Source organism: Chanos chanos, chromosome 6 (assembly GCF_902362185.1).
Source record: "Chanos chanos chromosome 6, fChaCha1.1, whole genome shotgun sequence".
Taxonomy (NCBI): Eukaryota; Metazoa; Chordata; class Actinopteri; order Gonorynchiformes; family Chanidae; genus Chanos; species Chanos chanos.
Window position 1 is genome coordinate 42,604,941 of NC_044500.1, and position 24,263 is coordinate 42,629,203.

Consider the following 24,263-nt stretch of genomic DNA (forward strand, 5'->3'; position numbering starts at 1 on the left):
CGTATGGATTGGTCGGCATTGACTTGTGAGCGCTAATTTAATTTGATACGCATAAGAACTCACGTCAACGTGCTGTATGTCATTCCTCCTGCGATATGCTGCACGTGCAATATCGTGTCAGAATAACTGAAAACCACACGTCAGTGGATGCAAATCAGACGTGTGCCAAATAGGTTTTTGAAATATTTTAAAGATTAGGGAGTTGAAATTCTTGACGAGACTCATTTACTTCGTGTCCTTAACTACTGAAGTGATCATTTTTTTTGTACTTGACTAAATGTGTTGAAACAGAGGAAAACAAACATGACACTAATGCCATAGAAAGTCTTCAACCTGTTCATTCCTGTTAATTAACAGAATTAAGGTCAAAGGTCAGATATCTACTGAGTTTGTGACAGGACAATAAAACAGGGAAGACAAGGAGCAAAACAGACGCAAAGAGAGCAGTACAAAGACGTAGGACAATTCAAATACTCCAAATATTGGCTATGGTTTTGTAGAACTAAAATCAGACAAGACATTGATAAAGTCTTACTGTTCAAACATTTATATATATCACAGTTAAAGATTCACTGTCCTATGTGACAGTCTATAATCCTATGTTCTGTATCAGACTACATAAAAGGGGATCTTATATTAATGTATTCCCAACAAGGTATTCTATATAAACGTACGTTACCTGTATCCTATGTAAATTACTAGGCTACCGTAATGCCTGCTATGTGAACGTACATAATACAATATTCTTACAGTTTAGCCTGCTGCTTCAACCGACTCCTTCTGCCTAAGCAAACGAGTGTGGTAGCTGAGGTACCTTGCATAAAAAGCATCTCATTCACTCCGCTGCTTTGATCTCCATTATGACCCGGTCTCAAAATAGCCTTCGAGTGTTGCTGTGTCAGCAAAGCTAACTGAAGGAGCCAAACCCTTTGTAGCACGCACGCTCCATCAGCACTAAATTGTAAACAGTCAATTACCCCGTTCTCTCCCCACCCACCCAAACAAGAGTACACAGACCGAGTCATTCTCAAATTGGATTGTTCCAACTGAAGGCCCTGGAGATTTAGTCCTTTAGCGAGGGGAAAATGAAAAAGACCAACACTATCTACTTTAAATTGAAAACTTTATTTATAACGTACAAATTGGCCACTTGGCTCCAGTTAAGCTGTTATTTATACAAAGCACAATTCATCTACATGGCATTTTTCTTTTCTTTTCTTTTCTTTTTTCTTCAAACCCTTGCCAGTCTTTGTAAACCTGGGCTTCTGGCATAAAATTCATGCTCTTGGGAAAGTAATCTTGTTCATGTGTTATGTGTGGTAAATAAATAAATAAATAAATAATATATATGTATAATGTGTGTGTGTATATACACACACACACACACTAATAATGTTAAAAGCTGCAATGCTGTTGTCATCGAATAAAATGGCTACTGGAACATCTTAAGTGTACATTACATTGATGCCTCTTACCTGAAAACATTTTATTTTCTTTTGAATCACATTCCTCACATCAGTGACAATCATTTAGACATGTCATGTCACATTGACATCATATTATAACGCGATTTTTAAAATTTTATTTATTTATTTACAAATTAATACCCTTGCCAATGTATCCAACTGAATGGTGTTTCAAATGACTTGCAGCGACATGCCTTAATAAATGATTTCGGTCATTAAAAATCACCATTTGTGTGACTTTAGAGAACTGAAAGAGAGAAGCCTTCAGTCTCCAGCAGAATGCAGCACTTACCCCACTGCACTGACCTTTCAGAACTGTTTCTCTGTGGCCGTTTGATGCAGTGTCAGCACCCAAAGAGGATCAGGCCATCAGATCACTGAGGAGAGAGTCATTAATTCTCCCTGCAGGCCCACCCCTCTCACCAGTCCCCCAGACATCAGGACTCTACTCTTCCATTCACTGACTGGATTACAGGACCAACATCTCCATAAGACCTCCCTCTCCCTTTCTCTCTCTCTCTCTCTGCTTTTACTTCTCTTTGTTCTTCTTGATTTCTCTCTCTCTCTCTGCTTTTTCCTCTCTTTCTTCTTCTTGGTCTCTCTCTCTCTCTCTCTCTCTCTCACACACACACACACTCACGCGTGCACACATGCATGCTCTCTTGCTCTCACTTTCTCTCTTTTTCTGGCTACATGCTGTTACTGTTTTACTCCTTCTCATCCCTGTTTCGCTCTCGTTGGTGCATAATTAGAGGCGTTCTGCTTAATGAGATTAAAGTCAGGGATTAATCAGGAAGCTAATGGATAGACACAGAGAAGAGGAGCTGCAATCCCCTTCAGACCTGGGCTGTGCTGACTAATTGAAACCACAGAGACACACATAAAATCACTTTCTATTTACAAGAATTGGAATAAATGGTATATTTTTTTTTCCATATGATCTTCATCTAAAGAAGACAACAGTGAAAAGACAACCAGGATTGGGACCACTATGAGGACCTAGGGCAATATGGAAAAAAAAAAGTTTACTCTCTGGAGTCGTGTGTGAAAACTCTTCCCACAGGAATTCACAATTCCTTTTTAATTAATTATACAGTATGACCGAGTTAAAGCGATAAAACATGATATTTGTCTTTGCTGGTCTTAACACGCTAACAATGACCTTCAACTGCCCACACTGAGAAGACTGGTGATTATGATGTGGAGGCCTTCCATTACAAATCTGTGTTTAAAATTCCAAACACAGATAACCAAAATACATTTACGTACACATTTCCCAAAATCATATCTGTCGAACCTTTCTGTCTTTACCCCAGATCATGGAAGTATTAAGAGGACATGCACTTTTGTGAACATGGTAACATGTACTGTTCTTTCTCATGCCTGGTTAGAGGGCTATTACTGAACCCTTTCAGGTCATTCACAGTTTATAAATTTATATAAGACACATATAAGACTGTGTCATTCTTTGCAAATTAGATAGTACTACTTCCAACTGCTCAAAGGCATTGTAATCATAACATACAATAGTACTTCAAACTATTTCAAGGCATTGTGACCATAAATGCATACAACTGAGGGACATATTCATTCAAAGTTATGTTAATATTATGGAAATGAATGGAAATACATTCCTAATTATGCTGATGATTATGAAAATTTTTTAAAACGTGCTGATTTGCTAAGATGTTTGATCACACTACCTGCCTGTCGGTTAAATGCAAATGGTTTTTTACTACAGGAAAGATCTAAATGTGTATGTTGTCTTAATGGTTTAGTATAAAGCATGAGAAAAGTTAGGGTAGAGAGAGGAAAAAGGAACATCAACTTACTGAGAATATAAAACATATCCATTATGTGCCACTTTTGCAAAAAACGGTTCTTTTTTATTTTCTAAAGCACATATCCAGTATTCCGATGAAATGTTTGATACACTGAATGGAATAAGCAGGCATGATAGTAAAGCCTTCCACAGACTTCAGTTCATTTTCAAACACAGAGAAGTGTGTGGAAGAAAGGCTTCTTTCAGTAGGACAGGACACAGCATGAAGGCTGCCTTCTTCATATCAAAATAACCAAATGTATCAAAGCATCGGCTAAAACTTTCGAAACGAACAAGAAAAGAAACAAAACCCCAAAACAAAACATAGAAAAAGAGAATTAAAAAATACTACAGTACCCAGACAAGTGCTCATACTGACATACACGCTGACAAACATACACGCTCGTGCACGCACACACACACACACACACACACACACACACGCACACACACACAGAAACTCAAAAAACAGACACACAGTCAGAAACTCACAAAACATACACACACAAACATTCACTAACACGCATTCATGCATATACACTGACTTAAAACCACTGGGCTTGAACACTACCGTTCAGTCCATTTATCATAAGAGCAGCAAATGTTTTGAGTAATACTTCAAAAATAGGTATTTTACACACTTCTCTCTCTTTTTTTTTTTTTGAGTCTTTTTACAGAGTATATTTATACTGTATACTGTATATTCTCTGCCAACTACTTTCTCACATTCTGAACACAGATGAATGAGTGCGTCAAGAGTTTTTCTTTTTTTTCTTTTCAAAGAAATCATGCACTTTTAATAGTTCAATCAACCTATAAAAGGGGAATGTTTGAGACCCAAAAAAAAAAAGCAAAACAAAAAAAAAAAAACAAAACAAAAAAAACAACAACCTGTAATGCATTTTCTTCAGTGCTGTCTCATTCAGTCATTTCATTACTGTCTTACTGTTGGGCTATTCATCATGCCTACATTACCTTTACAAATCAGAAAAGCAACACAAAACCATACACAGCAGGCAAGAGTCCGAGCTGGGCTCCCTAAGTTCATTACAGTAAAGAGAACAAGCAAGCTTTCTCCATTTGGTTAGATCCCAAAAAAAGCCAAACAAAAAAAAAAACACCTCGAAAGTCCAAAGGAAAAAGAAAAAAAAAAAACAAGGGGCACACGTCAGCGTGGGAAGTTTGCATTAAGACAATAGAGATTGGACCTTGATTAGAATCATTCCAGTTCTTTGCACTCGTATTTCCCAATGTCACGCGCACAACAAACAAACAAAAAAAAAAAGTTAAAAGTCAGGTCAAATAAGATGCCCCTGGGTCCTCCTTTGTACTACATGAAGCAGTTTCAAGATGTTTCTGCGTCGAGGAGGGTGAAAAGAGCAAACGCGACAAGGGAGAGAGGGCAGGCAAGAGGGGGCGTGTGCCGCGTCAAACCGTTTTAATGGCAACTGACCCTGAGTTTTGCAGGAATCCAATAGAAAACACACCACAAAAGGCACTTCATAAACAACAGTGCTTCTCTTCTAATGAAATTCAAGTCGAGAGAGAGAGAGAGAGAGAGAGAGAGAGAAAGAAAGAAAGAGAGAGAGAGTGAGAGAACGAGTGCATTCATGACACTTTGATCAGGTATAAAGCAACAACAACAACAACAACAACAACAAAAAAAAAAGAGGAGCCTTTGTTTTTGTTTTTTTTTTTTGTTTTTGCTCCCAAGCACAATGAATATCGTCTCGGGTTTTGTCTTCACGCTGTCCTATGGCCGTAGACAGCTCAATGTGCGTTAAGAAGAGAGAAAAAAAAACAAGAAAACACACTCAAAGCTTGCCACTCCATGAAAAAAAAAGGGAGGAGGAAAACAAACAAACAAACAAACAAACAAAAAAAATACATCGAGCCAGAAAGCCAGAAAAAACATTTGCGGATCACAGAGAGGGTCCTAGCTGTTGGGATGGGCTTTGTGGTCCAGCGGCCCTCGCTGCTTTATAGAGGGGACAGATGTTGTGGCACTGTTTGGGGCCCGGGTGGAGCGGGCTCATGAAAGCGTCCGAGCCCTAAAAAAAAAAATCCCCGTCGGGCCCCCCCCCCCCCACCACCCCACCCCTCTTCCTTCCCCCCCCCTTCCCCTGCTCTCAGTCCTCGTCTCCTCCCCCGTACAGGTCGGCCAGCTTCTTGAAGCGCGGACCCCAGTCGTTGAGGTAGTCGTAATCCTGGTCCCCCGTGCTGGAGGAGTTGAGAGAGCTGACGGAGCCCGCCGTGGAACCGCTGCCTTCGTAGTCGAACACCAGCAACGAGTCGTAGGGCGGCGCTGCGGGGTCGTTATCCGCCGCCCTCAGGCCCTGTTTGGAAGAGGAGACAACGACAAGACAGACATCCGTTTCAACCGAAGAAACGCTCACTCCGCGCTTGCCTATCAACACCGTGCCATTAAAGTATCTAAAATATACAACCCCCGAGGCTAACGCTATCTGTCGCGCCCAAAACAATCCATTTGTTCCGACCGAAACTACGGAGACGCGCCCACGTTCGGATAGAGGTCGGCTGCATTATCTTTAACGAGACAGCTTTACGACGAATCCCCTTATCGATAGAGTCAGTGGTGCTTCGCGAGATAAAAAGAAGAAAAAAAAAAAAAACCTGAGTGATTTTTTGGCGTGGCGTTATCTAAATGCGTAAGACAAAAGACACCAAAAAGAGCCATACGTCATTGATGAATTCCCCTATGTCTCCGGGATGAGGGAGGGTGGGACGGACTGGGTACTGAGTCTCCGTGACGACAGGCCTCTCATCAACTCTCCTTACTCCTGCTGGTTTACTGATGATATGTTCCAGACACTCCGGCTGCTGAAGTTGGCTCAGGTCATAGTCCTGCACACAGTCAAATCATCTTACTCTAATCTTATAATCTTATTACTATCATCTCACATAATATATTTTAATGAAATCTCATGTTTATTCCTGCAGTGTGTCTGCTTTTTTTCAACATGAATGAGTTTTGTGGTTTTGACAGGAGACAGACTCCAGGGTGTAAGCCCACTCGCTGCTGTGCTGGGTGAATACGAAAAAGTCCCTGAAGTCGAATACAAATTGCTCACGTTTTGATGGGTCAGTCTCTATTACACCCTGGATGCTGAATGTTAGCTGTTCGCTGGGCCAATTTTGGTCAACTAATATGTAAAGCGCTTAAATACTCAGTGAAAATAATGAGGTCTTGATTTTGATGTTGAATTTAAAAGACTCTTCATTTGCTCCATAACCTCCGTGAACTCGTATGAAGTTATAGCTCAGGTGTTGTGTTTGTGGTTTTGTGTGTGTGTGTGTGTGTGTGTGTGTGTGTGTGTGTGTGTGTGTGTGAGAGAGAGAGACTGACCTGATCTTCCTCTCCTCCTCCTTCCTCATCATATTTCAGGATGTTGTCTCTGACATCATCTTCTGGGTCTATCAGTAACGGTTTGGTCTGTCGCTCCTTTTCTCTGCGTTTCATCCACACCACAAAGAACAGTACCATACCTACAGAAATGAAAGGGACAAGCACAGACACGTACAAGTACAGTCATCCAACAGAGCACGAATCAAATTCACTTCTATAGACTCAAGTATGACAGACTACGCAAGTTCTGGTTCCTCTTCATTTCCAAGTACTGAAAAATCACACAGCATTGTGAAATTAACTCTCTCTCTTTCTCCCCCTCTCTCTGTCTCTCACACACACACACACACACACACAGGCAGACTCACTGAGCAGTATGATGATACAGATTAGAATGGCTATAATGGCTCCTGTGCCCAGGCCGGCTGCAGCCACCGCTCCCACTGTGGTACAGTCTCCGTTCTCATCACACGGACACACTTTCACCTTCAGGACAGAGCGGTTGGACCGCGGTGGGTTCCCAGAGTCTGAAACTATGATGGGGACGTTATACACCCCAGACTCCAGGTAGGGAATACGCAGTCTGAGCTGGGCATAATCACCTGCAGAACAGAAATATTGACCAACTGAGACAAATCAAGACAAATAACTCCCGAGTTTAACAAACACATCAATTCTTCACTGGACTGTAAAAACCACAGTGGCAGCTGTGCTGAATGCAATTGGAGTTATATATATATATATATATATATAAATAATAAAGCTGATTTGGACCAACTGGATAAAAGCATCATTCATATCTCTTGGCAGTACAAGAGTCAACATAAAGCATAAAGAATTCCTTATTCCTGAAATGAGTTCTAAATATTTATAAATATACATATGAATAAAATATATAACCAAACACTTTGTGATACTGCGAAACACTTCTGCAGCTGTATTGCTAGCACCTGCTATTACAAACATGAAATATCATGTCTGAACTTGGCAGGTTCCAAAGTTTATTTTACGCACGCGCCAGAGATGGATGTCTACTACACAACACACTTTCTTTTAAAATTAAAATTTAAATGATCAAACCTGAGGGCTTTACATGCCAGTTACCATCATGAAAAAGTCTGACGCAATTAAGTTTCACAATTCCCCCCCCCATAAAAGCAAGTTTGTCTGTGTGTTTCAACCATCAAAGACAAAAAAGGCTGTGTCGGCTGTCATGGATGATCAGACACTCCAACACAATCTCAGCGCCGCGGAAAACGTAAACAACACACAATGCATCAAAACCATAAGGCCAACAGGACAAAAAAAAAAAAAAAGCACGCCTCACCGTTGAGTCGGGCTACGGTCCAGTTCCGACGGATGCTGGGGGGGAAAGAGGGTAACTCGAAAACAAAAGGCCCCACGTTAGGCTCTGCGTCGGCGTCAGAAGCCGTGATGTTGACTCTGGAGCCCGGCCTCAGCCTCTCACACACCTGGGCCTCTCTGGGAACCAGAGACGGAGCGTTATCGTTCACGTCTATTAAGTAAATCTGAAGAGTCCCTGTGCCGGTCGCAGGAGGATGGCCTGTGATGGAGAGAAAGAGGGAGAGAGAGAGAGAGAGAGAGAGAGAGAGAGAGAGACAGACAGAGAGAGTTTTAGAGAGTTAACTATAAGAGACAGCTGATCATGAAAGTTTACATCTAACTGTCTGCCCTAAAAAAAAAAAACCTCACAGTTTTGACAGATACACAAAATAAAATGGCATATAAATATTTCACACGCCTATTTCCCCCCCCCCTCCCGTCTTTGTTTTTTAATGGAGAATGCATCTCTCTGAGGGCTGTGCTCTAAAATGCCTTTTGTGGAAAATGAGCACATCTGTTCTGCCACCACTGCTGAGAATTTCCTGTGAAATGCGCTGTTAAGCAGATGTCTGCTTGACACCATCCCAAGCTGAGCTCAACACTCAGGACACTCGCCCGGCCTCGTGGGAAAAATGCACGCCAAACCTACAGATTCCCTAAAAATAGCCTGACGAGGCTGCCAAAATCACGAACCGGCGGGATCTTAGCAGCGCCCAAAAAACTTCCAAATTTGATCCTCCATTAGAGAGCAAGTGAACAAATAAACGATTTGATGGGCCTGCGGTTGGTAGCTGTGGGTGAAATTGACTAACTTGTCTGCTCCGATTGTGTCTGTGCTTTGTTGAACGTCTTTCATGGTCGAGTGGAGCAAATAAAGCGAAATCCAATCAGAGTGAGAAATATCCCCAAGCTTAGTGAGGTGTTTAGAATCAATAAGATTTAAACATCTTGTTGGGCTACATTCGTTGAGCTGAAATGTAAATGCTCTCTCTTCGAGCTAACCGGCCCTTCAAATCTCAGCAGTAGAAAACGACACAAACTTCAACTTTACAGACAGAGAGATCAAACGCTTCAGGTACCGCTGGGACAACTTCAGGGGGACTTGGGAAAAGCCGCAGAGGTTTGTTCTGTTGATTTAGGAGGTTTAGTCTTGCACTTACCGTTATCAACCGCCAAGAACGTTGCCTCATACACGTTGTTCTTCACGTATATCGACTCGCGGTCCAGCATGGCGGTTGTGCTGATCTGACCGTTGGTGCGGTTGATGCGAAGCCAATTGGCTGGATCGGACAGCTTAGAGTACCTAGAGAAAAGAGCAGAGGTGTTTCGTAATATGTCACCTAATCAATACATTTAAACACCCACAGGACTAAATAAGCACTTAACACGAACTAAAGGTTTAGAGCATACAAACTGAAAAACACTTATTTTTATACACTACAAATTCTAAATAGGACACACAGTCAGTGTAAATGTTACTAACAGGAGTTACTAAACTTGCAAGCTTGTAAAAACTTGCAGCATATGCTTGATTCAGTCCACATGTTCATGAAGCATGTACAGCAAGCAAATTAGACTGAGCAGTGTTGGCAATTCACAACACAGCTGCTTTAAAAAGAATCAGGACAGAAATGCGTGTATGAATTCTTAAAAGTCATAAAACAGAACACCCTTATAATCATGCAACAGATTCGATACAGTATCTCATTTTGACAGGGCATCACCAGAAGTATATGGTTTAGACCAGACACACCCATCCACATGTATCATGTTACTGATTTATTTAGTACGGTGTGTATGTCTTTTCAAAGACATGGTATGACTCTGAATATACATGTTTCACTGGGGATATATATATATAAAAAAGGCTTAAAGACTTATTTTCATTTCAGTTTTCTGACTCCTGTGCTCTATAAGGTGGATCAGCTGTACTGTCTCAGTGGTGTTTCAAAAGCTGGTTTCGTTAGTTTGCTGTCACAGCCAGTTTATTTTCAGCTCTGCAACTCTTTACATAACTCAAGTGCACAGAAACTAAAAGTTCACAGTTGATTTTCCATTATCTCAAGATGTGTCTATAGCAGAAGGGGATATTAAATATTTCTGAATTTTCTTTTTTTTTTTTCCGAGGTCTGTTGCCTTAGAGCCGAGATAAACGTTAATGTTTTTCAGAGACAGGGGAGACTGAGTTTTAAATGTAATAGTTCTCTTTGAAGCAGAATAAATGGAGTGTTTGTTTCGAAACAAATTACAAAATGCACTCCCTCTCTCTCTCTCCCCGGACTCATCTGTTTATCAAAGACAGAGAGAGCCTGCTAATGACTTGCGTGAACTCAAGGAGAACATTAGTATAGAACTTTCAACTAAAAACATCCAGCAAAACCGGGCTGGATTTCAAGAGAGGGAAGACGGAGAAGGAGGATGGAGAAAACAGTGCCTTTGGGACAGTACATCATTTCCTTCCTTTAAAACTGTTAAAATTCACTATTCTACAACCCACTCCCTCCTACGTTTTTTGATTCGATTAATAAGAATCTCTCGTGCCAAAAAAAAAAAAACCCCCAAAAAAACAAAAAACAAAACAAAAAAAAAAACGCGGTCTAAAACGAAAGCGGTAGTCAGTGGGTGGCTGGTGCTTTAGTTATAGTTTGTTGAATGCATCAAAATCCTTCTCCAAATTATTTGTTATTTATGTAAATTATTCATCCCTCCCACAAGGGAAACTTTAGAGGAGAGGACCATAAGAAGTTTCTCTTCATTGTGGGTGGTATAGTGTGAATGTGCAGTCTCATTAGCAGATGATAAATTCCCCCGTTGGAACTTACGTTAATGGGAGGAGCTTGAGTGCCAGACACAATTATTCAGAACAAAACAAGCAAATGAGTTGCTTTGGAGAAATGGTGTCTCGGGGGGGCTGTGACAAATTCGTGTCCTTAAAAAATTTTAAGTCCTTCTGATTGCGGGCTTGATGGGGCGATTGTGAACACCCGATAAAATATCTTCGCGTACCCAAAAAACATTCTCTGCACCTCTTCAAATCCTCACGTTCAGTATTTGTTTTCTATTTTGCTTTGTTTACACGGACGTTCATTTGGCATATTACAAGCCTCTATTGCACTGTACATGCCATAAGTACAGCCATATTGCACAGTTACCACGACAACCGACCGAAAAAAGAACACGGATATATGGACAAGGCACAGTGTATAAAGCTGTAGACATTTGCCTAATGAAAGTTTACATTTTTTGCAGTGCTGAAGTCCCACTGTACACAGCGTTGTGCATACACTCAACAGCCTACAGCAGCTTTGATTTGTACTGTACTCAAGTATATCTGTGCTCTGTCAGCACGTCTTGCTCTCTGGAAGTCTACAGTGTCTTCAAGCCAAAGTGAACCAAAAGAGAAAATTCCACACAGCTGCTCAAAAGCAGAGCGTATCCACGGTCTGAATAGCCTTTAATACACTAGTCAGTTGTCCAAAGCACTTCAGGTACATGTCACAATGAATACTAAAAACATTCATGAAAACAAGCAATGTGTGGGGTTTTTCTTTTCTTTTCTTTCTTTTTTTTTGTTTTTTTTTGGCATGTACAAGAAAGCGTTTTCATCCACTTCACAAAATGCTGTGACACATTCTGTGTTTTTTTCTCCCTTCTGGAAGTGCACTTAGTGAGGCAGGCTGGGAGGGGTTTGGAGGCGGGGGGGTTGATAGTGGTGGGGCGGAATGGAGCTTGTGTTTGGCAGTGTGTGTGAGGGGAGGGGGGGTGTGGGAGTTGGTTTAATGATGAAGAGAATGGGACTAATTATGAGAATGCAGTGGAGGTTAGCGGGAGCCACAGAGACTCAGAGGAGGTAATGGGCGGCAGCTAAATCCATCTCCAGTTAATGAAAGTCTGACTGTGTTCTCTCCAGCATTAGCACAGAGAGAATGAGAGAGACAGAGAGAGAGAGAGAGAGAGAGAGACACGCGCACACATTCAAAAAGACAAAGAGAGAGAGAGAGATTGAGTGAGAGACTGACAGATAGATGAAGGTAAGCAAGATAGGGTGAGTGGGTGAGTAAGCAAGAGAGAGAGACAGAGAGAGAGAGAGAGAGAGAAAGAGGGACTGACAGATAGATGAAGGTAAGCAAGATAGGGTGAGTAAGTGCGTAAGCAAGAGAGAGACAGAGAGAGAGAGAGAGAGAGAGAGAGAGAGAGAGCACAGCCCTTTAACGTCAATAACAAAACTGAAAAAATAGACTGTGTCTGTCACTCTTCAGGTGATGTGAGGTTTGCGTGTCACTCCCCCCATGGAGCTGGCATCCCTAGTGCCACTCTGAATCACCCAGCTGGCCCATACTGGCACAGGGAGAAGGGCACACAGCTGGTGAGGGAAGGCAGCATTGATACATGTCATGCACTGACTGTGAACGGCAAAAACAAGCAGACGGAATTTTCTCCTCCCATGAGAGAGGAAGAGAGAGGATGAGGAGGGACCTGTAAAACAGTTCTTGCATGTCACCTCACTGAGTTATCAACCAAGACAATAAACCCTCCTAAACACACACAGGCCTCCCTAAAATACAGAGTTAAAGAGAGAGAGAGAGAGAGAGAGAGAGAGTGAGAGAGAGAGCATCAAGAATGACTGCTTTCTCTGGTTTCAAACTTAATTTCTTAATTATTCAGACTCTAATTATTATGATATGTTGATATTTATGGTAACTGTTTTCAGTTAATGTTTATGGTCATTTATTATTGTCAGATTTGTCTTTGCTTTGGCAAAACGTACCATTTCTGGCAATGAGGCGTGTTAGAATTTCAATTTAGATAGATAGATAGATAGATAGATAGAGAGAGAGAGAGAGAGAGAGGGGGGGGGGGGGGGGGAGCGCACAAATTTATGACTAGTTGAAACCATTCCTGCTGCATCAGTCTGAGACAAATGTCTTATAAACGCTTGTGGAGCAGAAACCATGGTGGCCAAGTTATGAGACGCACTGACTGACTCCCTGGGGACGTGATAGGCCTCTTTCACAACTGGCACTACATCAAATTGTCTGGCTGCCCACTAAGTCTGAAATGTCAGAGAGGCTGTGGAAAACAATGGCAACAAAGTCAAGCACAGTTGCACTGTTTGAAAATTTTGATGTGCCTTTACGACCCCACTCACAGTTGCGTTTGCGGTGCCCAAATTAAAGCTTATCAACAAGGGACCCTGAATCGACCTGCAGCTTGTCTCCTCACAGTAGGCTACAGGCCTGGGCTTGGTGGGGTGGGGAGTGTTTGTGTGTGTGTGTGTGTGTGTGCGTGTGCGCGCGCGCGTGTGTGTGGGTGCGGGAGGGGGGTATAAGAAAGGTCTGGTCAGAGACTGGTACTCCGGATCAATACTGGGAGGATGGCACAGAGCCCAATGCGTCTGCTCACTCAGGACTCTCCGAAAAAGATCGATAAGGACAGGAGAGAGAGGCACAGACAGAGAGAAAGAGCGAGATAGATGGATAGAAAGATAGATGGAGGGAGAGAGAGACACAGAAAGAGAAAGGGAGCGAATCTGGATAACAATCCAGCTCATTACTCAGTGACCTTGCCACCCCGTTGCCCGGCAACCAAGGAGGAGGCTGTTCAAGGATACTCGGAGTCAATTAAAAGCATTTACCTTGTCCAAGCTGGGATGACTATATGACCATAATGTTCCTAATATCTCACATGGGGATTATTATCTTCTGATCTTAGAAAAATCCATTTACAGTGAATGAATGTGAAGATGGATACCTTCCAGAAAAGTCTGAGGCAAATAAACACAGTCTGGCGGTACTGAACCCAATGCTTTCATGATTATCCAAAAACACATGCAAATTAAGAGGCATATTCATCACAGTTATACAAGTGTTATGAAAATGTACCGTATGCCTCTCAAGGAGGAAAAGTTAGAGTTCCTCATACTGTTCACTCACAGATACAGCAGAGGCTGTTTCGCCTTTTGTTTGGGGTTGTGTGTGCGTGTACCTGACTGTTTGTTGGATGAAGCGGTCCGGATCAGAGGCGGCAAAGATGATGAGCGTGGTGTCCGCGGGGACGCCTTCTTCGAATCGGATCAGTTTGGGGTTGGAAGGGAAGACAGGGGGCTCGTTCACATCCACCACAGAGATGGTGACCCCAGCTGTGGACTGCAGGGAGGATGGGATACCGCTGGCTAAGTGAGCCTGGTTGGAAACCACCACGGTCAACATGAAAGCACCATTCCGCTCATAGTCCACTGGCTGCACACACACAAAAGTCAAATAAAGATATGAGAACAGATTTGGTAAAGGAAGAGACAGTCAGCTACAATACGGAACAGTGCTTCCTGACTGCTACAAAATCTTCTAATTCATGCGGAGTGCAGAGATATTAAAATACGATGTCTTTTTTTCACTCAGTAAATTGGGTAACCATTGGTAAAGTGATTGGTAGAGAATTTTTCATTAGGTTGATTTAATTACAGAATGCATTAAAATCGCTACCTATTAAAACGAGACAAAACACAAAAACTTAGAGGCTATAAAGAAATTAAACAGAGATTTTGAGGTTACGTTTAATTGCGTTTGTGGGGAACTGAAATACTCTCTAAAAAAAAAGAAAAAAAAGAAAAGAAAATTGTGAAATAACAGTTTAAAACAGCTTGTTTATATATTTCACAATGATAAATGCGGATTATGCTAAAGGTTTTCTCTGTTATACTCCTGCAAGTCCACACTCAACAGTTGAAACAAACTGAGTTAAGGTATTGTCTGACAATGCGTAGCCATGTCACAGCTGAAAATCCAGTTGCTACACACTCGTGAATTGTGGAAGAGGGTCCGCACAGTAACACAACCTCTCATCTCAGCTCTTTCTTCTCCTTGCCTAACTTAGCAGTGTCTGCCGACGCCCGCATACCTATGTGGTTACAGGTCGAAGTAACGAGTAGCGCTCTCCTCCAACTACATTGCTTTGCGCGTGGCACGTATGCTGGAGAAATGACTAATTAGTTTCATGTGTGACAGATGTAGCATGTGTAAACCGCCCTTACAGCCACCGAAAGGAGGTCACACCACCCATTAGCGCCAGACTTACGAGATACCGGGTAATTGGGCGTTCCAAAAATTGTGAGGAAAAATAAGGGGAAAAAACGATGAAAGTAAAAGGTAAATGCAAGTAGGAAAGCAATGGAACTGAGTACCACATCACAAGTAATTGTAACTCTGTAGGTGTTCATGGATCCAGCAGGTTCATTTCAGATAACTCCGAAACACCCCCCCCCCCCCCCCCCCCCCCCACCGCAAGGTAAGTTTTAGACTGGCTGAGATAATGTTTGTAAATTTGCTGCGTGGCCACTTCAGTTTTTCTACATTGTGAAAAACATCTGACTGAGAATGTTTCTCCGTAGCAGCTGTTCCGCAGACAGAGTCGATAGATTCGCAGCAGAAAAGTGTAGTGTATGTAATGTAAAAAAAAAAAAAAAAAAAATTTGTAATGGTTTGAAAGGCTGCAAAATCAAATTTTCATCTGAACTAAAGGTTTTCTCACATAACCCAGCCTCCCTCGACATTGCCTGGCAGGAATGTGGCTAATGCAGCGGCTGAGGCTGGCAGACTCCGAGAACATTTCACACACAAAAGGAGTGCGAAACTGTGCTGTGTCAAAAAGAGTGATAGTGCAAAGCTTTGGTTGGTTTTTTTTTGTTTTCTTTTTTTTATCCCACACCTTTAACATCAAAAACACACCAGAGAGCAGACTACACTTCAAAAAAAAAACAAAAAAAAACGCCCACCCACCTACCCACACACAAGGGCGCGCACACGTGCATGCGCGCACACACGTAACACGCACACACACACACACACACACACACACACACACACACACACACTTTCCTTGTTCACATAGAGTGCTCAAAGTAGAAATCCATGGACAAACCTTTACAACGGTTACTCTGCCGTCGTTTGTGGTCTCATCCGTACGGATGACAAAATGGCCGAGGGGGTCACCGCTCACGATCCTGTACACTGCATTCCAGTTTGGGGTATGAGGCTGATCCCTGTCAATCACTGTCAGATTGGCTACCACCACACCCACACTGTTCTCAGGGACCTCCCCTAAAAACTGAGATACGAAAGAGAAAGAGAAGACATGTAAAGTGAGTAGACTGTCTTGTCACGCACACCCAGCCAAACCATCCTAAACTGTTATCTGACCTAAAACATAATATATATTTTATTTGTTGTAATTTATATAAACTTAAAAAAAAGATCTATAGATATTCCATATCCTAAATAAAGCACAATAAAGGCAACACTCCAAAGTAAAACACTGCTCAAAAATGTCTCATATACAGTCCACACAGGGTGGACCACACAGACTCCTCGTCAAAGGCCAGCAATCCACACTTCCTCCTGTGATGCGTACTGCATTTACACGGTCTATCTCTGCCAGCTGCTGTTTGCGGTAACGAGTTCATCATAGTGGTAGATGTGTATCGCAACTTTCCCCTGCAGCAGCCTCAAATGTGCCCCAAAAAACACGCAGAGCTAATTAAACATGCACTTTCTCTCTCTTTCAGAGGTCTGTCACTTTCATTTTTCATTTGCACCTCTGACATGGCATAAAAAAAAACCAAAACAACAACAACATAGCTTTTTTAGTGAAGAATTCAGGGGGAGAAGAGGTGAGAGAGAGGGAAAGAGAGAGAGAGAGAGAGAGAGAGAGCGAGAGAGGAGGGGGGAAGAGGAGAGGAAAGGAGAGGAGAGGAGAGGAAAGAAGAGGAGAGGAGAGAAGCAAGGATGTGATTTTCAGTAGCTTCAGATCTGAGCACATCAGAGGGTTTGGAGAGGATGTCCACTGCCTTGAAAGCACAGGTGCATTTGCTGATAAGCAGAAAATAACATGCAGCACACGGTATCCCGGGTACGCAGGAGATACAGGTTAGGAGTGTGGACTACAGAGCAGATGGGCTCCACTGACGGCGTGTGTGCAGATGGAAAAAAAGAAAAGAAAAAAAAAAAAGTAATTGATCTGCCTAAAAACTCCAACAGGCAGTACATACGTAATAATCATTACAGATCTGTCTGAGCCTGCCTTACATTCACACTCAATGTGAGTGAGAAAGACAGAGAGAAAGGATGGAAGAGGGAGGTTTGGACAGAGAGAGGGAGAGAGAGGAGGGAGATGGGATACAGTAGGGGATTTAGGGGGAGTAAGAGATGGAGAGGTGCAGGAGTGAGGAAGGAGAAAAGAGGTGGCAGGAGAGAGAGCTGGGGGGTGGGGAATGAGAGAGAGAGAGAGAGAGAGAGAGAGAGAGAGAGAGTGGTGAGTTCTGGTGAGTGTCATTAACTAACACTGCTGAAGCTAATTCACAGGATGAGGGACTGGTGTGACATGACACCTCTCTCAGTATACATATATACATACATACATATATATATATATATACACACACACACACACACACACACACACACACACGCGCGCGCACACACACACACACACATACATATAAATATATATATATACACACACACACACACACATATATATATGTATATATATGTGTGTGTGTATGTATGTGTATGTATATATATATATATATATATATATATATATATATATATATATATATATATATATATATATATATATATATATATATATGTATGTATGTATGTATATATTTTGAAATGCAAGAACAGAAGAACAGACAATTGTTAGCAGCCCAAATGATTGAGATAGCACAGGTATGGGAATTAAAGCAGCTAGATATCTAGAGCAGTCTGGGTGATAATCATTAAAGAACAGATAAAGAGTAACTGCCGTCTATTAGATTATGATCTGCTCATTCTCACGACAGCAAATAACGTTTTGGAACAGAAAACATGAACGCAACACAAGCACATTATGAAGTACGGCTAAGTCCTAATCAGATTCATTTCAGATCAAAACTAACTTGCGCTTTCAAACAAAACTGCATTTTTGACAGAGCTGGATAACAGAGATTGATCATCTTGGGATGATTTTGAAGCAGAACAAAAACAAAAACAAAAACAAAAACAAAAGTTCATTTAAGAACACATAACAGATCACAGCCGCTTAACCGGCATCCCCATAGCTCTCATTGTCTCCTTATTCCGCTGGAACTTTCCATTGTGAAAAAGAAAGAACAGACAAGAGAACTATGTATATTAGTCATTGGATGAGACTACTCTGTTCTCCCAGCATGTAACAAGAGATTTAATATGTTTTCTTTCTGGAATCACCCGAGCATTGTGAATAAATTTTATGAGCCACTGGCTTATCTATGACTTTTTGTTAAAAACTGGTAATCATTCTGTCATCTAGAGTAAAACAAAGAATGCTGTGCGTTGGTACATAATGGCATTTGGCAAGTCCTCTTCTTTGTTCCATTTTGTTTTGTTTTGTTTTGTTTTTTTTTCTCCAAGAAATGGGGAACATCTCTCCATATTCATGTATTTTGAATTCAAATGAATCAAATATGCTGCACTCTTCATACTGGTTGCAATATATCTGCTTGGTTTACATCCCTTCAAGCAATTTGACGTAATTAGCTTGCTTATGTTTTTCCCCCACATCTCCCAGGGAAAGATATATACTCTTTCATGCATCTGTCATATGCAAATAATTGCTGAAAATTTCTAAAGCATTTTATTTTACTGTGTGGGTAGAAATAAAGAGTCTGGTAAAACAAAAACAGGAGACTTCTGGTTAATAAGGCATTCATTTCTCCATAGGAGGGATTGTGTGAGTATGTGTGTGTGTGTATGTGTGTGTCTACATATGTGTACATGTGGATATGTATGTGTGTTAGTGTTAGTACTTCCGTGTGTGTGTGTGTGTGTGCGTGTGTGTGTGTGTGTGCGCGTCTGGTTCTGAGCTTCAAGACAAGGCTCCAAATTAAAAATCACAAATAAAATAAGACTTGCAAACAAACTGAAAAAAAAACACAAGAAAATGCCAACAAGAAAACACCATATGAAGCATAAAAACAAAAAGAGCAGCATGAAACAAATTGGAAAAACACTTCAACAACATTGGAAGAAATCAAACTGGAAAACAACCAAGGGGCACAAAAACCCCTCAAAAAAACCCAACAACTGCATTAATTGACAACAAGACAGCATTAAGAAAAATGGAGGATTTTGGAAAATGCTGCATCATTTCAGGGGAGGATACAATGAAAACGCTTATGAAACTAGGCTTACACAGAATAAGCTGACGTTTGTTTTAATGAAACTCCAGCACAATCTGTAACCAAAACAGAATCATTTTACCGGTGTCTTTATCACATCTTGAGGAGTAGGGTTTTTTTTGGTCTTCAGCTGGTATAGAATACGAGTTGGTAACGGCAAAGAGCAAAAACGCATTTTAACATGTGTACTTTACTAACAACAATGTTTTCGATCCTTGCTCAGGGACAGGGATTTCACCCTTGTTCTCTGAGGTGTATGTGTTTAAGGCTGTCCATTGTAACTTAATGGAGCTGTGACAGACATGACTGTTTCCAGTGTTTATTTACATGCTTTATGGATTAGCATTCTTTTTTCTTTTTCTTTTTTTTTTTTCGGTCTTGTGCTTTATTTATTTATTTTTTTTGTTCGATGTGTGCATATGCATCAGCACATAGTTAAAATCTAAAGAGCAATGTACAGTTTCCACTTGGACAAACTCTTGGAGCATGTACAGTCTGAGGTTGAGTATACGATGGTGGAACATTGCTGCTGGAGTGATTCCTAAACAAAAATGTCTCTGTTTGGTCAACCTGGTCATTCTCCATCACTCAAGGTTCCCAGGAGACTTCAGTGATCAAAGCTGAATAGTATGACTCCATAGTCAACACCCTGTTTTCCTCTGCATTCGTTTATTATTTACCCTGTAGTCTTGTAAACACACCGAGGTACACTTTACAACGATGCCACGCTGTACTCATGTACGCTATACTCATGTGCATTGTACTGGTCCAACCAATGAAACTTTAAAAAAAAAAAAGGCTGATAATAGAGAAAGTTTTTAGTGAGGGTTTAGTGCGGTCTCTTTCTACTCAAACCCTTTTAGTTTTCTCTAAGCGATGTGATTCATCAATCATTCCTCTTCCATGTTGTCTGTGCGGGTTCCTGCTGGCGAAAGATAAATGGAGAGATTGGAAGAGAGAGGAGGAGAGAGAGAGATAGAGAGAGAGAGAGGGAGGAGGAGGATGCTGGAGGCAGTAGCGTGGAGCACAGTGTCTTCAGGGAGGGGTGTGACAGAGGGGTGGCAGGCGTCCGGGCTCCGGCCTGGTTCTCTCGGGCTTCAGTGACAGCTGGCTCTTTTTATCAGAGCATCCGGCTGGAACCACGCTGCCACGCTCAGAAAGAGAGAGAGAGAGAGAGAGAGAGAGAGAGAGACAGAGAAACAGAGAGAGAGAGAAAGAGAGAGAGAGAGAGAGACAGAGAAACAGAGAGAGAGAGAGAGAGAGAGAGAGAGAGAGAGAGAGAGAGAGAGAGAGAGAGAGAGAGAGAGAAAGAGAGACTGCCTCACTAAGGCAAATGCATTACAGAGGAGCAGAAAAAGCAAAGATATGAATGCAGATCTGACTCTATAGCTGGACTGAAGAGCGATGACTCACAACAGGGAGACGGAGAATTGTCTCTCTGATTCTGTCTGTGCTCTTTTGCTGATAACCAGTCGTTTTTATTTCCGTCATGTAATATATTTTTGTAATTAAATTCACAGCGTTTAGCCTGCGCCTGTGTACATTATAACGATGATAATGTCAAATAGCACCAAATACAAAGTTTAAGGCTGTTTTAGGCTTAGTCGCAAGAGGTGTTACTTGGAGCACTCTTTGAAAAGGAGAGAGAAGGAGAGAGAGAGAGAGAGAGAGAGAGAGAGAGAGAATTATAGTAGTGAGACATCCAAGTGAGAAAAATGTTCAGAGAGAGGGGAGAAAGACAGTTTGAAACAGATGAAGATGCACCACAAAGAAGAAAGGAGAGGAATGAGAGGAATTGAGAGATGGATGGTGAAGCAGACAAAAAGAGAGAGAGTAAAAGAAAGAGAGATGAAGGGTGACAGAGACAAACAAACAGAGAAGTGGGCCAGGCACTGTGGGCATGCATCTGCTGACTGGGTATGTGCAGGACAGACGCCAGATGCCCGCAGACCAACCACTGCCACCTGAGGCCATACTGGCACCAACACAGGGCACAGGACTGTATCATACACGACATGTCTCTCCTCATCATATTTCATTTGATCTCATCTCTCTCTCTCTCTCTCTCTCATTCTCTCTCACTGTCTCTCTCTCACTGTCTTTCTCTTGCTTTCTCTCTCTCTCTTGCTCGCTCGCTCATGCTCGCTCTCTCTCTGTCTCTCTCTCTCTCTCTCTCAGTGGAAATCAACAAAGCTGTACTGTCATGCCTCTTAAAAAATAGTGCCAAAGTAACCCGGTATTACACGCAGTGACAGATCTGTACTGTTTATGGTGAGCGACTGGTACTAAAAAGAGATGTGTACCATGTGTGTGCATGCTCTCTCTCCCATTCATTCATTCATTCATTCATTCATTCATTCATTCACTCGTTTGTTCACTCGTTCATTCATTCATTCACTCGTTTGTTCACTCGTTCATTCATTCATTCATTCATTTATTCACTTACTCTGTCTCCCTCCTTCTTTGCCCCAAATTCCCCTTCTCTGTGTTTACTGGCTGCTGTCATGCACTTTGTAATCTATACTGTACTCTCTCTCTCTGTGTCTTGCTTTACACTGCATCTTCGACTCTGGTCCTTTTTTCTTTCTCTGTCTTTGTGACACACTTGCACTCCAACATGACTTTGACAGACTTTGCTTTCTTGTCTCTCAGCAGTATTTGAACAAAGAATGCCTCTCTCCCATGCTATGAGGTCACTTCTCTTCTGTTTACCGATTCTTTAACAGGAGGACAATCTGTTCTCACCCAAAAAAAAGGGAGGTCACTGATGTGCGAGTCCAAACACACAGTAACTCACCGTTTTGGCAGTGAGTTCAGGAGGGTTGTCGTTGACGTCGGTGACGGAAATGAGGGCGGTGGCAGTGTTTGACAGACCGAAGTTTAGGCTGCCTTCCATGTCTGTGGCCTGGACAATGATAGTGTACTGGGACACTCTCTGTAAAAACAAAACCACAGAATAACCCAACATCAGTCAGAACATTACAACTTCAAAGTTTTCTGTCTGTGAATAGGCTCTGGTAATCAGTTCTGATAAATGTGGATGAATAAACAAGTGAGGAAGTTAGTGACTGAGGTGATTAATTAACAGCTGACTTAATGAGGAAAGTAAACACAAACGTGTATGCAGGCTAAAAGAAGGGTTCAGTCGTGAAGACCTTGAGGCTTTCATACACGCTGAGAGAGAAACATGTTTACTGAAATATGCCTGACTTCACACGAGTGAGACGTGATTGTTCATTACTGAACTTTTACCCTTCAGTGAGTCCTCAACACTGAAACCATATGCATCAGGGCACAGAACACGTCTCTGCTTCATGAAATCACCAGTACAAAGAGAATGCTCTGAATTCCCATGGACCACGACCCCCCCCCACACACACACACACACACACACACAAACAGGCCTGACATGTACATATATACATATACACACACACAGGCCCCTCATATATAGAAACACATATACACGAACACACAGACATACATGCGCGCACGCACACACACACCCACACCCACACCCATCTTTACCACTTTCAGAAACACAAGCAGTCCTCTAGGATGGAAGGAGGTGGCTCTGACTCTGTGTGTGTGTGTGTGTGTGTGCGTGTGTGTGTAAAGCGAGGGTGGGGCAGGTTGGAATGAAGGGCTCATTTACCAGCCAGTGAAAGCAGCCGCTGAGAGCTCCCTCTGCAGCCCACACTATCACTCATTTTAATGGACACACTGGCACCACAAGAAGAATAACTGCTGTGCAAATATTATGGAGAATGAATAGACATTATTTAGCGCAGTTATGACCAGACGAGCCTAAGGCAATGCTCTGCTACAGATGTTGGGATAAAGTGTGAAACAGAGGCATAAATAAAATATGCAAGTAAGTATACACAGTTACCCCCAATCCACCCCAACCCCAACACACACACACACACACACACACACACACACACACACACACACACACACAAACAATTCACAAACAATTCACATATAAACATTCAAGGATCAACTCTTTGTTCCTATGTATCATCCATTCTGGTTGGACTACTTTAGCTGAAAGTGTGTAACTGAGTGACGTCTTGAGATACCTCTGAGTGCTCAGTTCAGGTACTCTGGATTAGGATTAGACTAATATTCCCTGGGAGTGCAGAAAAAGGACTGCCTTTCCAGTAGGAAGATTACCCGTCCTTTGATTAACTTACGGAACTGAAAACGGACTGAGGTGCTGAAGCTGTCCACTGTCCGTGGTGCTGAAACAGACCCTCCACTGAACTGTACTTTCATTAAGCCTACCGGCTAAACCCCTCTTTTGTCCGGAAAGCTAAGATGCCGCATGCCAAGGACAGGCCAGAGTTACACACCGTCTCTATTTTTATGAAATCACAGTTTCAGGGAGTTCACTGAGGTAAAAATGATTTCTGCATAGCTGACCCCTCTCTTTAACCCTGGCCTCACCCTGCGCAAGGTTTCGGGAGCCCCATACCGTTTCTCTGATTGATTGTGTGTGTGTCTTGGGAGAAGAGGCAATCCTGAATGAGGTCAACGGAGCACTGGGGAGGGATCAATTTCTCTCCCTTTCGCCCTCAGCTGAACACTATATTAGGAGGGCATCTTGTTTCAAAAGTCAGGTCAGTACATCCACAGAGGCCTTTTAGAGCACTTAGACTCACATAGAGCCATTACTACGCACAGCAAGTCATTAGAGCTCTGTCCACATGTTAATCTACGCTGGACAGCCATTATTAATGAGAACTCAATAGTGGCTGCTTATTTAATTATAAGAGCCGTAATGAAATATCAATAGGATCTGTGCTCATTATAGACTGCTGTGAATGCCCAAACAAATCAGTTGATAATTAATCTACGTTCATTTCAAACGGATTCTTCAAGAATGATGAATGCTTTGGTTAAGGGAAAAATGAATAGTGGTAGTTCGGGGAACAGATTACTTATCACTCACTCATCTCTCGAAGCATTAACCACTGAAATGAAGTGAAAAGAATTCAGTTCAAGTTTGAATCGGTTAGTTAAACGTTTCTAACAAATCCAGATAAAAACCTAACCAGA

The 24,263-nt window shown here is 42.0% G+C and overlaps 1 protein-coding gene across 1 annotated transcript in view; it reads right to left on the reverse strand.

Moving 5' to 3' along the window:
* Positions 1–5,417: 5,417 nt before the first annotated feature.
* Positions 5,418–24,263, reverse strand: part of cdh4 (cadherin 4, type 1, R-cadherin (retinal)) — a 137,578-nt gene continuing 118,732 nt past the window's right edge. Inside the window, exons 10-18 of the mRNA XM_030778385.1 lie at positions 21,997–22,134; positions 15,917–16,102; positions 13,985–14,238; positions 9,160–9,302; positions 7,983–8,219; positions 7,024–7,257; positions 6,656–6,795; positions 5,989–6,153; positions 5,418–5,624 (exon numbers count right to left, since the gene is read on the reverse strand). Coding sequence (XP_030634245.1) covers positions 5,418–5,624; positions 5,989–6,153; positions 6,656–6,795; positions 7,024–7,257; positions 7,983–8,219; positions 9,160–9,302; positions 13,985–14,238; positions 15,917–16,102; positions 21,997–22,134 — 1,704 coding nt within the window. The remainder of the gene's footprint in view (positions 5,625–5,988; positions 6,154–6,655; positions 6,796–7,023; positions 7,258–7,982; positions 8,220–9,159; positions 9,303–13,984; positions 14,239–15,916; positions 16,103–21,996; positions 22,135–24,263) is intronic.